This window comes from Pygocentrus nattereri, chromosome 6 (genome assembly GCF_015220715.1).
Source record: "Pygocentrus nattereri isolate fPygNat1 chromosome 6, fPygNat1.pri, whole genome shotgun sequence".
NCBI classification, from domain to species: domain Eukaryota; kingdom Metazoa; phylum Chordata; class Actinopteri; order Characiformes; family Serrasalmidae; genus Pygocentrus; species Pygocentrus nattereri.
This window is the reverse complement of record NC_051216.1, coordinates 8,571,265-8,589,271: the sequence shown is the minus strand read 5'-3', so window position 1 is coordinate 8,589,271 and position 18,007 is coordinate 8,571,265. Positions and strand designations below refer to the sequence as shown.

The 18,007-nt window shown below is 41.6% G+C and overlaps 1 protein-coding gene across 1 annotated transcript in view; it reads right to left on the bottom strand.

The window, feature by feature from the left end:
* Positions 1-18,007, bottom strand: part of ttn.1 (titin, tandem duplicate 1) — a 149,029-nt gene that overhangs the window by 26,579 nt on the left and 104,443 nt on the right. The window contains exon 166 of the mRNA XM_037539622.1: positions 13-17,172. Within this exon, the coding sequence (XP_037395519.1) occupies positions 13-17,172 (17,160 nt within the window). The remainder of the gene's footprint in view (positions 1-12; positions 17,173-18,007) is intronic.

The window sequence follows — 18,007 nt, the reverse complement described above, 5'->3', positions numbered from 1 at the left end:
TAATGCATTTACCTGTTATTTTAGTTCCCTCTTTTGTCTCAGCAGGTACACCCATACCAAATTCATTCTCTCCCATGACTCTGAAGTAGTAGATTGCACCCTCTTGCAAGTCCTCTACCTTGTAGACCAGATTGCGACAGTTATTTGTTACACACACCCAGGCCTTTTTACTAGCTTCACGTTTCTCAACATGGTAAGCCTTCACAGCATCTCCTCCATCATTCTCTGGAACTTCCCAAGTAAGTGTGGCGGAGTCTTTTGTGACTTCCTTAACCTTCACATTAATTGGTGGACCAGGAGAATCAAGAACTTTGACAATCACCGGCAATGATGCAGTTCCAATACCATTATCCAATGTAACAGTATACTGCCCTGAATCATTTCTTGTTGCCTTTTCAATTGTTAGTGATGTATATGTTCCAGTTGTTTCAATGGTAGCCCTTGATTTCAGATCAACTTCTTCCTTATTCCATGTGACTGAAGGCACAGGTACTCCTTTAAATGGTGCTGTCAGAGTGAAAGAATTTCCATGCTTGACAATCAAGGTTTTCCTCATCTCAATGTCAACATCAAATATTGGTTCCTCTTTTCTGTCTGTTGCTACCTGTGGCTCAGAAACTGGTGAACGTTCACTTAAGCCAATTTTGTTAATTGATTTAACAGCAAAGACATATTCCACATCACTTGTGAGACCAGAGACAGTGAACTCTGTGCTTCTTGTCATCTGGATGGCAACAACCCATTCCTCATCCTCTGCTTTTTTGTATTCCACAGTGTATCCAATGATTGGAGTGCCACCATCTGACAAGGGCTTGTTCCAGACTATAGTGATGGAGTTCTTTGTATGATCCAGGATCTTTGGTTTAGTTGGTGGAGATGGCAAAAGTAATGCATCCTCTGCCCTTGCTGAAGCAGATGGCTGACTAGGAGGACTTAAACCTGCAGCATTTTCTGCAAAGACTCTAAATTCATATTCACATCCTCTTCTTAGTTTAGGTACTATAGCTGTTAGGTCTTTCTCAAGTTCCCTGTTGACTCTGACCCATCGAAGACTTGATTTCTCATGACGCTCAATGACATACCCACAGATCTCACTGCCTCCATCATGAATAGGCTTAGCCCAAGTTATAGTCATCTCCTCACTGGTCACACTTGTGATTTCAACATTTGTTGGCGCTGCAGCAACGGTGAATGGATCGATGATTTTGACAATTTCACTCTCAAGAGGTTCACCCAGTCCAAACTTATTTACAGCCAAAACTCTGAAGATATATTCATTGCCTTTGAGGAGTTTTGTTACTTTCCATGTTCTAGTTTTCACCTCTCCTTGTACCACTGTCCATGCCAAACTGCTGGTCTCTCTTTTCTGAACAACATAATGAGTGATTTCTGCACCACCGATTTCTTGTGGTGGTCCCCATGACAACGTGCAGGTTTCGGCTGTAAGGCCAGTGACTGACAATGGTCCTGCTGAGGGTCCTGGTTTATCAAGGATCACACAATTCACTGGTGTTGTTACTGTTCCAGCGGCATTCTGTAATGTTAAGGCATACTGTCCAGAATCACTTCTTTTGCAGTCTTTGACTATTATCATAGTGCTACTATCTGTTGCAGATATCTGAATTCTTGCTTTGAGTTCAATCTCCTTTCCATCCTTTGACCATGATGCCACTGGTAGTGGACGACCAGCAATGTCAGCATTAATCTTCAGGGTCTCTCCTGCTTTCATAAACACAGTGTCTCTGAACTTCACATCTATCATAATGCGTGGTGGATCGACATCATCTTTCACAGTGATAGGTCCTGTATTATCAGACGGTTCACTGAACAGCCCAGCAGCATTCTTTGCAGTTATGCGGAAATCATATTGCTGATCTTGAGTGAGACCAGTAACATCAAAGTATGTTTCAGCAATATTGGTGAAGTTGCACCTCATCCAGCGACCCTCTGGAAGATCTCTACGTTCAATGATGTAACCAGTAACTTTGGCTCCTCCATCATATTCAGGCTTTGTCCAAGAGAGAGATACAGAAGATCTAGATATGCTTGTAACCACAGGTTGACCAGGAGGATCACAAGGATCTCTGGCAGCTATAGCCTCACTGACCTTGCTGACCTTTCCAATACCAGCAATGTTTTCAGCATACACACGGTACTCATAGAACATGCCCTCTTCGAGACCAGTTACTTTAAACTCAGTATCTTTGATAAGAGCCCTGTTCATCTTTGTCCATAAAATACTGCTTCTCTCTTTGCGTTCCAAATGATAACCAAGAACTGTGCTGCCACCATCATTGACTGGTTCATTCCATGTGACAAGCATAAAGGACTTTGTGGAATGAGCCACCCGGGGAGTGGCAGGTGGACCAGGCTGTTTAAATGTATATTCTGCAGTAATTCCAGGAGAGTCAATGGGCTTACTCTTTCCATAGCGGTTCACTGCATATATACGGAATTGATATTCAGAACCATGTGTCAGTCGAGAAACCTTGATTGAATTTCTGGCAACATTTGTTGACACAATCTGCCACACTGTTGTATTAGTGTCTCTTTTCTCAACAATGTAGTTATTGATGGAGCAACCACCGTCATATTCTGGGGGTGTCCATGATAGTGTAATGCTGTCAGCAGTTACAGCATCAACTTTTACTGAAGCTGGTGGACCTGGTTTATCAAGAACCACTATGTTGATATCTGTAGAAAAGGTGCCTGCTGTATTGGCAAGAGTTAGTTCATATTTTCCAACATGGTCAATGGCAGCTTCCTTGATGACAATCTTGCTTGATACCATGGTATTAATTATTGTGAGAGAAGTAGTTTGCTTGAGAGGAAGGCTATCTTTCTTCCATGAAACCACTGGTTTAGGTCTGCCTCTTACTGGAACTTCAATAGTGAGATCATCTCCAGCCTTAACACTGTAAGTGTTAAAGAGCAGACTAACCGACGGTTCTATCGCTATGTCTTTAGCATGGACGGGTACCCCAAGTTCTTGAGGTTCACTCTTGCCTTTCTCATTCACTGCAATTACCCTGAAAGAGTATGCTTCACCAGGGGTTAGGTTGGAAACAGTAGCCTCTGGAACTTTCACTGTGCAGCACACACCCCATTTATCAGTGCCTTTTGGCTGCATCTCAACATTGTAACAGATGACTTTACTGCCACCATCATGTGCAGGTTTCACCCAAGTAAGTGTTACACTGTTTTTGGTAACATCCACAAGAGTCACTTTTCCCGGAGGCATAGGTACCTGAGCAACTTTTACTGGATTCTTTGTTTCTACCATAACACCAATACCATACTCATTAACAGCACATACTCTGAAGTAGAAAATTCCTCCCTCTTGCAACTCCTCTATTTTGAAGAAATTTTGTGTACAGTTACTTGTGACAGTTGTATATGCTTTTCTTGTTGATTCTCGCTTTTCCACAATGTAGTTGGTTATTTTGGCTCCACCATCAGTAAGAGGAGGATCCCAACAGAGAGTCACTGAGTCTTTCTTAACATCTTTGACTTCAAAATTCTGGGGTGCACTCGGTGAATCAAGCACCCTTACATTCACAAATGCTGATTTTGTGCCGCTCTTATTTTCAAGAGAAAGGATGTATTTCCCACTGTCAAATCTGTTGACATTGTCTATCACAAGCATGGTATAGGAACCAGTGGACTCAATTACTGCACGCTCAGTTAAAGCACTCTCTTCTTTCTCCCATTTGACAGATGGTTCAGGTCTGCCACGAATTGTAATAAACAGACGAAGTGATCCACCTGCACGGACAGAGACAACTTTCCTAAGGTCAGCATCAAGTTCAATCTCTGGTGTTTCAATTTTTTCTGTTGCAATCACAGAGCCATGAACCTCTGCAGGTTCACCCACTCCCTCTGAATTAATGGCACAAACACGGAAGTTATACTCTGCATTTTCCTTAAGTTTTTCCACTGTTAAGCGTGTTGCTTGTAAACCAGTTGGAGGTGTGCATATGGTCCATTCTTCTGCAGAAACCTCTTTCATCTCAACAATGTAACCTTTAACATATGCACCACCATCATGGGCTGGTTTGCCCCAAGCCAGGGACACAGATGAGCTTGTGTAATCTGTCACTTTAGGATGGTGAGGTGGACCAGGGGGAGTTGTGGCATTTATTGCTCTGTAAAACAGAGATAAGTCACTCAATTCACCCACACCAGCTTCATTCTCAGCAGACACACGGAATTCATAGAAATGCCCCTCTGAAAGACCAGTCACTTTGAAATGCAAGTCAGTAAGCTTCTGTCTGTTACATTTGGTCCATCTCACACCATCTTTGTCACGTTTCTCCAAGTGATAACCAATAATTTCTGTTCCACCATCACTGTCTGGGACATTCCATGATAGAACCATTGAATCCTTGGTTATATCACTTGCTTCTGGTGTTGATGGTTTACTTGGTGGTGTAAATGGGTTGCGGGCAATTATTGCCTCAGATTCCAGAGTGTCACTAATGCCATATTTATTAACGGCCATAACTCTGAAAATATATTCATCACCTCTCAAGAGCTTTGTCACTTTATAACTGGTAGCTTGAATATTGGCGTCAACCAAAGTCCATGATAACCTACTTGTTTCTCTTTTTTCAACAATGTAGTGAGAAATATTAGCACCACCATCTTGGGAAGGCTCAGTCCAGAACAGGTCACATTTATCAGACATAATGCCAATTACACGTAATGGTCCAGTGGGCGGGCCTGGTCTATCGAGTACCCTTACAGTGATTGGAACTGTTTTTGTTCCACCACTGTTGGTTAATACAAGATCATAATGGCCACTGTCTAATCGTGTGCAGTCCTTAATCGTAATAGAGGCACATTTCTGGGTTGTTTTTACTTCAATGCGCAACGTTTTATCCATTTCCTTTCCTTCTTTCAACCACTGGACATCAGGAATGGGTTTTCCATGGATGTCTGCTTCAAGAACTAAATTCTCTCCAGCATTAATGACAATGACATCCTTGTACTTAGGATCAACTGAAACACTTGGAGGTTCAATTTCATCTTTTGTAGTAATTGGTCCAGTGCTGTCAGATGGTTCGCTGAAAATACCCGCAGCATTTCTTGCAGTTACTCTAAATTCATATTGTTGGTCTGCTGTTAAGCCAGTAATTGCAAATTCAGTCTCAATTACATTAGTGAAGTTAACCCTCATCCAATGGCCTTGAGGCAAGTCTCTCTTTTCAACAATGTATCCCGTCACTTTGCTGCCACCATCATATTGAGGCTTTGTCCACTGAATTACCACATGGTTCTTCGAGATGGTAACGGCTTCTGGAGTACCAGGTGGGTCACATGGATCACGAGCAACAAAGCTCTCTGAAACCTTACTGGCTCTGCCAATACCAACAATGTTCTCGGCATATACCCTGAATTCATATCCAATTCCTTCTTCTAGATTGCAAATCTTAAATATTGTATCAGTAATGAGAGTTTTGTTCAACTTTGTCCACAGAATGCTAGTTCGCTCTTTGCTTTCTAGATGATAGCCAATTACTGTGCTTCCACCATCATTGACAGGCTCATTCCACTCAATTATCATTTGATCCTTAGTGGCAGACTTGACATATGGAGTTCCAGGTGGCCCTGGAGGTTTATAAGGATACTGAACAACAATTGCCTTTGACTCCAAAGAAGTACTCTTGCCATATCTGTTTTCAGCAAAGACTCTAAATTGGTACTCAGCACCAGTTTTTAGTTTTGTTATTTTAAGAGATGTTCTGGCAACTGATCCAGGTACCGTCTCCCATGTTGTTGTAGTGGTGTCTCTCCTTTCAACAATGTAATGCTTAACTTGGCAGCCTCCTGTGTAGGATGGAGGTTCCCATGAAATTGTGACAAAGCTTTTACTGACTTCATTAACCTTAATAGGGCCTGTTGGCGGTCCAGGCTTATCAAGTATAATGATTCCAATTTCTTCTGTAACAGCACCAGCACTGTTCGTTGCAGTAATTGCATACTTTCCAAGGTCATCTTTATTGGCCTCAGTAATCTGCAAAATTGCTGATGTTGGTGTGTTTGAAGTGCTTATTCTAGATGTCACTTTAAGGGTTTGTCCATCCTTCATCCAAGTAACTTTTGGCTTGGGACGTCCAAACACTGGTATTTCCAGTTTGAGATCATCACCAGATTTGACACTATATGTACTGAACTGTACTTTCAGGCTTGGCTCGATTGTTAAGTCATTGGCAATTACAGGAGCAGCAAGGAGTTTTGGCTCACTCTTTCCTTTCTCATTGTATGCAAGAACACGGAGCAGATATTCCTGGCCAGCTGTTAGTCCAGTGACTGTGCCTTCACATGTTTTGACAGATGTTGCTACACCCCATTTATCTGTTCCTTTGGGTTGCATTTCAATCAAATAACCTACAATCCTGCTTCCACCATCATGCTCTGGTTTTTCCCAGGCCAGAGATGCACTGGCTTTCGTCACATCAGTCAACAACACCTTTCCTACCGGCAGAGGTACTTCAGAGGCCTTTGAAGCAGTCTTTGTTTCAACTGGTAAGCCAACTCCGAATTCATTTTCAGCCATAACTCTAAAGTAGTACATGGCCCCTTCTGCAAGATTTTCCACTTTGAAGCTAGTCTTGCTACACTTGGCTGTAACATTGGCATATGCTTTCCTTGTGGATTCACGTTTATCAACAACATAGTTCTTGATTTTTGCACCTCCATCAATAAGCGGTGCATCCCAAACAAGTGTAACAGAGTCTTTCTTAATGTCTTTAACTACTAGGTTCTGGGGGGCTCCAGGTGTATCTAATACTTTCACTGCCACAAATTCAGACACAGAACCACTGCTGTTTTGCAGGGTGAGAGTGTATTTTCCAGAATCCTTTCTGTCACAGGAATCAATTGAAAGTTGTGTGAAGTTTAGACCCTTCTCAATCACTGCCTTCTCTGACAGCTCTCCTTCATCTTTAGTCCAATTAATCTCAGGTGTTGGTCTCCCCTTGAAAGGCACATTAATTCTAACTGATCCTCCAGCACGAACAACTATGCCTTTCCTCAGCTCTGAATCAAGGTGAATTTCAGGAGCTTCAAGTTTGTCCTCTGGTTTGACAGTCCCAGGAATAACTGCAGGCTCACCAACACCTAGTTTATTTATAGCACATACCTGAACCTTATATTCTTGTTGTTCTGTTAACTTGGTGATTTCAAATTTATTAACACGCAGGCCAGTTGGTGGAGTGCACATAGACCATTCCTCCTCCTCAGCTTTGCATATTTCTACAATATATCCTTGAATTGCACTTCCACCATCATTAAGAGGCTTTCCCCATGTCACGGAAATAGAGCTCTTTGTTGTGTCGATCACATGTGCATTTGTGGGTGGGCCAGGTTTATATTTAGGGTCAGAAGCTTTATAATATGATGTTGGTAAACTGGGTTCACTGATTCCAGCTGCATTTTCAGCTGATACTCTGAACTCATACTCATGATCCTCTATCAGGCCTTGTACTCTGAAACATACATCAGTAACTTTCTGTCTGTTGCATCTGGTCCATTTAATTCCAGACCGATCTTTCTTTTCAACAATATATCCGACAATTTCACTTCCACCATCTGTCTCTGGAGCACTCCAGCATATGGTCATAGAATCCCGAGCAATGTTAGTCACCTCCAGAATTTGTGGTGATCCGGGGGCTACAAATGGATTCTTCATTATTACAGATGGTGAAGTGATTGGCTCACTAACACCATAACTGTTGACAGCCATGACACGGAACATATATTCATTGCCTTCAAGAAGACTTGTCACTTTATATACTGTAGATTTACAATCAATAGAAACCATAGTCCAAGCTAGACGACTTGTTTCACGTCTTTCAATAATATAATGGGTGATAGCACTTCCTCCGTCATGTTGAGGGGGGCGCCATGACAATGTGCATTTATCGCTTGATACTCCTGTGACATGAAGAGGCCCTTCTGGTGGACTGGGTTTGTCTAGTACTTTCACATGGAATGAAACAGTTTGTGAGCCAGCAACATTAGTGAGTTGAAGAGTATAGTTGCCACCATCCTGTCTGAGTGCATCCTTTATAACAATCATAGCTCTAGTGTCAGTATTCTTGATTTCACATCGGATTGTGTTTTCAATTTCCTTGTCACCTTTGAACCACTGTATTGTAGGAACTGGTTTGCCATGGACATCTGCATCAATTTTAAATGTATCCCCAGCATTCACAATAAGAGTCTGAGTGTATTCAGGGTCAATTGAAAACTTGGGTGGCTCCACTTCATCCAATGCAACAATAGGTCCACTGTTATAGGATGGTTTACTAATAGTGCCAACAGCATTCTTTGCAATTACTCTGAAGTCATATTTTGCTCCTTCTGTGAGTCCAGTGATAGTGAATTGGGTTTCAATCACATTTGTAAAACTGGCTTTCATCCATCGACCCTCTGGCAGATCACGCTTCTCAACAGTATAACCAGTTATAACACTTCCTCCGTCATATTCTGGCTTTGTCCATTGGATTGTTATTGAATTTTTACTAACATGGAGAGCTTCTGGAGTACCAGGTGGATCACATGGATCCCGGGCTACATAACCCTCTGAGATTTTACTGCATCTACCAATGCCAACAATATTTTCACCATAGACCCTAAATTCATATTCCATCCCTTCTTCTAGAGGACTGGTTTTAAATTTTGTTTCCTGAATTAGTGTCTTGTTTATCTTGGTCCAGAGGATGCTGTTTCTCTCTTTCCTTTCAAGATGGTATCCTATAATGCTACTGCCTCCATCTGAAACTGGTTCATGCCACTCAACGACCATATGATCTCTTGACAAGGATGACACAAATGGAGTTCCAGGTGGGCCCGGTTCTCTATATGGGTATTGAGCAACAACTGCTGGAGAGTCTAAAGCATAACTCTTGCCATATCTGTTTTGAGCAATGATTCTGAATTGATACTCAGCACCAGTTTTCAGTCTGGGAACCTTCAGTGTTGTTCTTGCCAAGGTGACAGAAACATTCTCCCACGTAGTGGTGGTTGTATCTCTCTTTTGTACGATGTAGTTTGAAACTGAGCAACCACCAGTGTATTTTGGTGGATCCCATGACAATGTTACACTTGATACCGTTATGTCATTAAATCTTACAGGGCCTGATGGTGGTCCTGGTTTATCAAGCGTGATAATTTCTATTGTGGCATCCTTTTGCCCAACAGCATTGGAAACATTCATTCCGTACATGCCACCATCATCTCTGGCAGCTTCTTTGATACTAAGAATTGTGCTGTGTGGTGTATTAGAAATGTTCACTCTTGTTGTGAATTTAAGGGCTGCACCATCCTTTGTCCACATGACTTTTGGTTTAGGGCGTCCAGAAACTGGAATTTCAACTTGAAGGTCCTTTCCTACGAGAACACTGTAGTTGCTAAATGCAGGTCTAACATCTGGTTCAATGACAAGATCCTTTGCTTGCACTGGGACTGCAAGAGTTCTTGGGTCACTCTTTCCTTTGTCATTAATAGCTATTACTCTGAACATGTATTCTTCACCAGAATTTAGGTTTTTAATAACAGCTTCTAATGTTTTCACATTAGCACAACCAGACCACTTGTCACTGCCTTTCACTTGCATTTCAACAAGGTACTGAAGAATTCTACTTCCCCCATCATGCACTGGTTTTTCCCAAGCAAGTGAGACACTCGTTTTTGTAACATCTACAACACTTAATTTACCAGGGCACTGGGGCACTTCAGATACTTTTATTGGATCTGTAATATCTGCAGGTAACCCAACTCCATGTTCGTTTTCTGCAAGAACTCTGAAATAGTAACTACAGCCCTCTTGAAGTGGTTCAATTTTCCATGATAGTTTATGGCAGTTTGTTACAACAGCAGAGAAGGCTTTTCTTGTAGTTTCACGCTTCTCAACAATATAATTTTTTATCTTGGCTCCACCATCCAAGGCAGGAGGTTCCCACGAAAGAGTGACATATTCTTTTGTAATTTCTTGCAGTTTAATGTTAACTGGAGCACTAGGTGTGTCAAGAACTTTCACAATGATTGTTGCAGTCTTTACACCAGAGGTGTTTTCTGCGTACACAGTGTACTTTCCGCTGTCAGATCTGTTGACTTTATCAATCACAAGGGAAGTGTAACTACTTGTAACCTCAACTTGCACTGTCTCTTTAATAGGGCCTTCATCTTTCTCCCATTTAATTTGTGGAACAGGACGCCCTCTGATGGGAATGAAAATTCTAAGAGGTCCTCCTGCTTTAATAATTACAAGCTTTCTGAACTCAGGATCAATATCAAGATCTGGTTCCTCAGTCCTGTCCTCTGGAAGAACGTCACCAGGAATATCTGCATGCTCACCAACACCAACCTTGTTAACTGCGCAAACCCTAAATTTATATCCCTGCTTTTCCTTCAGGTTTTCCACTGTGAAGCGTGTTAACTTAACACCTGTTGGTGGGGTGCATATTGTCCATTCTTCAGGAGCTACTCCATCTTCAGAATCTTTTCCTTCCTTTCTTTCTTCACCTGGTGATTTTGCCTCACATGACTCAACAATATATGCTTGGATTTCACATCCACCATCATAAATAGGCTTCCCCCATAGAAGTGACACAGATGATTTGGTTGTGTCTGTCACTTTAGGATTATGTGGTGGACCTGGCTTGAACACAGGATCTACAGCCTTATAGAATACTGTTGCTGAACTAGGTTCCCCCACCCCAACAGTATTCTCAGCCGCAACTCTGAATTCATAGAGGTGTGCTTCAAGGAGTCCAGTAACTTTGAAGGTTAGATTAGTAATCGTTTGTCTGTTGCATCTGGTCCATCTAACACCTTCCTTGTCATGTTTTTCAATGATGTACCCAGTGATAGGAGTGCCACCATCACTTGTGGGAGCCTCCCAACTTAAGACCATTGAGTCTTTCTTGACATTCGACACCTCTATTCCCTTTGGAGCGTCTGGAAGCATAAATGGATCCTTTATAGTAACTGGGTCAGACTGAAGTGGTTCTCCCACTCCAAATTTGTTGACTGGCAAAACTCTGAAAATGTATTCATTTCCCTCAAGGAGTTTTGTTACTTTCAAGTTTTCAGTTTGAACTTTAGGTTCAACAAGAGTCCAAATAAGTCTACTAGACTCCCTTCTTTCAACAATATAGTGAATGATCTTGCTTCCACCATCCTGTTTAGGAGGTTTCCAGGCAAGACAGCATTGTTCGCAGGTAACCCCTGTGATGAAAATGGGACCCTCAGGTGTTCCGGGTTTATCTAGTACACTGACATTTACTTGAACAGCTTTCTCGCCTCCGGGATTTCTTAGCAGCAAAGTGTACTGGCCACCATCAGCGAGTTTTGCCTCTTTTACAGACAAACAGGTGTAGCTGTCAGTGTTTTTAATTTCACGATATATAGTGTTTCCAAGTTCTTGATCTCCCTTCATCCAGTAAACTGTAGGGACTGGTTTACCATGAACATCTGCATCAATCTTGAATGATTCTCCTGCATGTACAACAATTGTTTGGGTGTACTGTGGATCTATGCTGATTCTGGGTGGTTCAATCTCATCTTTTGCAGTAATAGGTCCTGTGCTGTAAGAAGGACCACTAAAAACACCAGCTGCATTTCTTGCAATCACCCGGAATTCATATTTCTGGTCTTCAGCAAGACCTGTAGCAGTGTACTCTGTCTCAATGACATTGGTGAAGTTTGCCTTCAGCCAGCGTCCTTCAGGCAATTCCTTCTTCTCAACAATATAACCAATGACTTTGCTTCCACCATCATACTCAGGCTTAGTCCATGTGATTGTAATGGAATTCTTTGTGATTTTAGCTGCCTCAGGTGTGCCCGGAGGATCACAAGGATCTCTGGCGACATAGCCTTCTGAAATTTTGCTTGCTTTTCCAATACCAACAATGTTCTCTGCATACACTCTGAATTCGTATTCAAGTCCTTCCTCAAGGCCTGTGGTCTTGTAAGTTGTGTCCTGGATTATGGTTTTGTTGAGTTTAACCCAGAGAATACTATTTCTCTCTTTACGTTCAAGGTGATATCCCAAAATTGTGCTTCCTCCATCAATAACTGGCTCATTCCATATGACAACCATGCTATCTTTGGTAGAAGAATGGACAAAGGGTGTTCCAGGAGGACCTGGAAGTTTGTATGGGTATTGTGCAATAACACTCTCTGAAACAAGCAAAGGGCTCTTTCCATACCTGTTCTCAGCAGTAATTCTAAACTGATATTCAGAACCTGGTTTTAGTCTTCCAGCTTTAATCTTTGTTCTAGCCAGATTTGCTGCCACAACTACCCAGTTTGTTGTAGATGTGTCTCTCTTTTCGACTAAGTAGTTGCTAATGGTGCATCCTCCATCATATTCTGGTGGTTTCCATGAAATTGTGACACTGTCAGCTGTTACTTCTTCAACTTTGACTGGACCAGTAGGTGGGCCAGGTTTGTCAAGAACAACAACTCTAATATCCACTAATTTCTCACCAGCTGTGTTTGAAAGTTTGATACTGTATTGTCCAACATCATCTCTACAAGCTTCTTTGATCACAAGATTCAGAAGGGTCTCTGTGGAAGAGAAGTTAACCCTGGTGGTTCGTTTAAGTGGTACAGCATCTTTCAACCAAGATACAGCAGCTTTGGGACGAGCAACATATGGAATATCAATTGTCAAATCCTCTCCAGCAAGAACACTAAATGTTGAGAATAGCAGCTTGGCAGATGGCGCAATAACAAGGTCTTTGGCAATCACTGGCACACCTAATTGCCGAGGATCACTGGTGCCCTTTTCATTTCTTGCTGAAACACGGAAAATATACTCCTCACCAGGAGTAAGCCCAGGTATAACTGCCTCTGGAACCTTTACAATCACAGCTTGTGTCCATTTCTCACTGCCTTTACTCTGCATCTCAACAACATATGCAACAACTCTGCTTCCTCCATCATGTTCAGGCTTCTCCCAAGTCAAGGTGACGCTTGTCTTTGTAACATCTTGAAGTGTAATCTTGCCTGGAGGAAGTGGTTTCTCTGACACTTTGACTGATTCACCAGTTTCAATAGGGAGACCGATGCCATACTCATTTTCAGCAAGAACTCTGAAGTAGTAGTTGCAGCCTTCTTGAAGTTGATCAACAGTCCATTCTGTTTTGTGACAGATAGCATTAACTGTAGCATAGGCCTTTCTTGTTGCCTCACGCTTTTCAACAACGTAGTTCTTAATCTTTGTGCCACCATCATTTAACGGAGGATCCCATTCCAGTGAAACTGACTCTTTAGTAACTTTGCTGATTTTAAGGTTTTGTGGAGCCCCAGGTGTATCTAGAACCCTAATAGTAATGGAAACTGTCTTGGAACCAGAGCTATTCCCCACTGTCAAGTTATATTTGCCACTGTCAAACCTATTTACATTTTGAATCACCAACAATGTAAAAGATGATGTACTTTCAATGGTAGCTCTGTCCAAAGGTTCTTCATTCTCTCTTGACCATTTGACTTCTGGAGCTGGTCTTCCTCTGATTGGCACAAAAAGTCTTAGTGTGTTGCAGGCTCTGATGTTCACAGTTTTACGAAGGTCAGCATCAAGGTCAATTTCTGGTGGGAGAAGTCTTTCTTCAGCTTTAGGTGAACCAGGAACAGATGCTGTTTCCCCAACCCCCTCACTGTTAACAGCTGAGACATTGATTTTATATTCTTGATTCTCCTTAAGATTTGTTATTGTAAATGATGTTCCTTTCAGTCCCTCTTTAGGAGAAACAATTGTCCATTCCTCCTCTTCAGTTCCAGGGAGGCATGTCTCAACAATATACCCAGTGATTTCGGAGCCACCGTCATATACTGGTTTGTTCCATGCAAGTGTTATGGAGGAACTTGTTGTGTCCAAAATCCTTGGGTTACCAGGTGGACCAGGTTTGAAAAGAGTGTCTATGGCTTTTGTGAATGGACTTGAGGGGCTTGGTGCACTGACTCCAGCTGCATTCTCAGCCACAACTCTAAATTCATATTCATGTCCAGGAACAAGCCCAGTTACTTTAAAATGTAAGTCAGTAACTTTCTTTTTGTTGCATTTTACCCAGCGCAAACTAATTCTGTCTCTTCTTTCAATGCCATAGTTAGTGATTTCACTTCCACCATCATGGACAGGAGCTCCCCAGCAAATCACCATTGAATCCTTGGTGATAGCTGTGATCTCAGGAGTTTGTGGAGGGTCAGGTGGAACATAAGGATTGTCCGAAACTGTTGGATCAGACTCAAGGGGATCTCCAACTCCATACTTATTGACAGCCATGACTCTAAAAATATATTCATTTCCTTTGAGCAGCTTTGTCACCTGGTATTGGGTTACTTGCAAGTTAGTTACCACGTTTGTCCAAGCAAGTCTGCTTGACTCACGTTTTTCAACCACATAATATTCAATATTTGCCCCACCATCATCTGCAGGTGGAGCCCATGTAAGCACACATTTTTCTGCTGTAATATCTGAAACTTTAAGAGGCCCTCCAGGTGGTCCTGGTCTGTCAAGAACCTTAACATTGAAGACATGTTTAGCAAATCCACCCACATTAGTAGCTGTCAGAACAAATTCACCTCCATCTTTTCTAATAGAGTCTTTGTTAACCAAAGTAGTGCTTAAGTCTGTCATTTTTATCTGTAGTTTGGATGTGTTTTCAACATCTTTTCCATCTTTGGTCCAAACCATAGATGGCAGTGGAAGGCCTGCAACATCAGCATCAAGTTTGAAGACTTCACCTGCTCTAACAAGAACAACATCCTTGAATTTGGCATCTACCATAATTCTTGGCTCTTCAATATCATCTTTACAAATTATTGGATCTGATGGGTCTGATGGATTGCTCATGGCACCAGCTGAATTTCTTGCAAATACACGGAATTCATAGGACGCTTCTTTCGTTAAACCACTAACTGTGAAAGTGGTTTCAATAATGTTTGTGAAGTTGGCTCTTATCCAGCGTCCAGATGGTACATCTCGCTTTTCCACGATGTAACCAGTAATCTTAAACCCACCATCATATTCAGGCTTTGTCCACTGAATAGTTATTACATTTTTAGACACATGTATTGGTACAGGCTGACCAGGTGGATCCACAGGATCAAGAGCAAGCATTGGTTCAGATGCCTTGCTTGGTTTCCCTATTCCAGCTATGTTTTCAGCCATCACTCGAAACTCATATGCAGAGCCAGATTCTAATCCAGATGTTTTGAACAGGTTTCCTACCACAAGGGCCTTACTAATCCTGTGCCAGACAATGCTGCTCCTCTCTTTTCTTTCAATATGGTATCCAATAACTTCACTTCCACCATCATTAACTGGCTCATTCCAGCCAATTGTCATTGTGTCCTTAGTGAACGCAACAACTTTGGGAGTACCTGGTGGTCCAGGTGCCTTAAAAGGATATGCAGCAACCACAGCTTCTGAAGTAATTGGGGGTCCTGCACCATATCTGTTTTTGGCCTTGACACGGAATTGATATTCTACTCCTGTGGTTAGTCGAGTTGCTTTATATGTAGTCCTGATGATCATTGAAGATAGCTCTACCCATGACTGGCTGGTGGTTTCCCTTATTTCAACAACGTAGTTGTTGATTGGTACACCTCCATCATTTTCAGGTGAATCCCATGAAAACTCAATAGAAGTACGAGATATTTTGTCCAATTTAATTGGCCCCTTAGGTGGTCCTGGGACATCATGGACTTTGACTATGATATTATCTGTAACAGAGCCAACTATGTTCTTTCCTGTCATTGAGTATACCCCACTGTCACCTCTCAAACACTCATTTATGATCAAGATAGTTGACATAGAGGTATTTTCAACCATTGTCCGTTGTGTTAATTTCAGGGCTTGATTATCTTTCTGCCAGGAAACTGTTGGTTTAGGACGTCCAGTTACAGGCACCTCGACCTTTATGTTATCCCCAGCCTTTGCTATGACTGTCTTCTGACAGACACCACGCAGGTCAAATTCTGGTTCTGTGCTTTGTTCTCTTATAACAACATGCTTGCTTTGCCGAGGATGGCTTCTGCCAGATAGGTTTACAGCCATTACACGGAAGACATACTCCTCATTCTCATTTAAATTCTTTACAGTAAAATCAAGAGACTTCACAGTGGTCACGTGAGTCCACTGATCTGTTCCTTTTTTCTGGGCCTCAAGAACATACCCAGTAATTCTGCTTCCACCATCATGTTTTGGTTTGGTCCATGCAAGACTGACTGAGTTCTTGGTAACATCAGTAATTGTGACCATTTCAGGGGGAGTTGGTGCTTGAGATGCTCTAATTGGATCTGAGGTTTCAACTGCCTCCCCAATTCCAAATTCATTTTCAGCAGATACTCTGAAGTAGTACTCTGAGCCCTCTGACAAATTCGGAATCCTAGCGGAACATGTATCACATTTTGTTACCACAGTAGCATATGCCTTGCGAGTAGCTTCTCTTTTTTCAATGATATAATTAGTAATCTTTGCACCACCATCAATAAGAGGCATTTCCCACTGCAGTGTAATGCTTTCTTTGTCAATGGCTTTTGGCTTAAGATTGAGAGGGGGCCCAGGGGAATCCAAAACCTTAACATTCACATAGGCAGTCTTTTTTCCAGCAGCATTCTCTAATGTCAAGTCATATCGCCCAGCATCACGCCTGTTGCATTCGGGAATGACTAAAAGGGTGTATGATTCTGTAATGTCAATAATGGCACGGGTTTTTAGGGTGGTCTCCTCCTTTGTCCATGTCACTGTAGGAGCTGGACGTCCTTTAATTGGAACAAATAAGCGAATAGAACCTCCAGCCTTAACAACCAGTGTTCTTCTTAATTCAGCATCAAGTTCCAGGTCAGGAATTTCTTCACGTTCAATAATTTCAACAAGGTCTACTGTTTGTGCTGGTTCCCCAACTCCCATTGCATTCATTGCGGTAATTCTGAAATGATACTTGGCTCCAGCCTGCAATCCAGGGACAACAAATTCAGTGATCATCAAAGGTGTAGTTGTATCCTTCACCCATGCCTCTTCTCCATCCTTTTTGTGCTCAACAATATAACCAGTAACATCCATGCCACCATCATCAAGGGGTTTGCCCCAGTGAAGTTCTGCTGTGGTTTTCGTTGTATCAGTGACTCTTGGGTTGACTGGGGGTCCAGGTACATCTGTGTGAAATAGAAGACATTTTAGGAAGACAGGCATTGATATAGAAATATTAGATTTTCTTAGAGCGTGTGCATTGCAAGGATAGATCCGAACAACGTTTACAGTTGTTGAAGTTGGTAAAGATCCCATGGGTTAAAAAATTGGACAGAAAGCCGAATGTAAGGTACACACTGTAAAGATAAAATCCATTTCCCTCTCTCATAAATGTGCCTTTGAAAGAGGTTCTAATATTGGAGGTGTGAAACAGACAAAGATGGGCGGGCTACTTGATTTATACACTGCCTTATTGGCTAGACAGAGACATCATAGAACTGAATTTTTGGTAACACTTTATTCTAGGGTTTGCTTCTTAGAAATTACTGAGCTAGTAGCAAACAATTATTATGCAGTTAATAATGCTTTTTATAAAGAGAGCCAGATCATTTGTGAGCAAGCTTACAAATATGGTAGAAACATATTTATATGATGTGTTAATAAGGTCTTCTATAAATTAGTTTTTAACTGCTTGTTGACTTATGGGTTTAATGTTAATTAATTGTAATCTTTCAGTTGCAAGCAAGTAGAAAGAGCCTAAAGCCATCTGTGTGCTATGTATGAAGGTTAAACACTTTGAACGCTTACAAATGCATTCAAATTACGTAAAAACACTATGCAAAAATTAAAATACCTTAAAACATATTTTCAATTAATTTGCAAGACCAAAATTAAAGAGGAACATACTCATACGTAATGATTAGTACTTTACTGTTAGTAAAGGCTTACAAAAGATAAATGGCTTACAAATAATTATCTACACTGAAAAGATCATTATTGGTGAATTTACAAGACCATAAT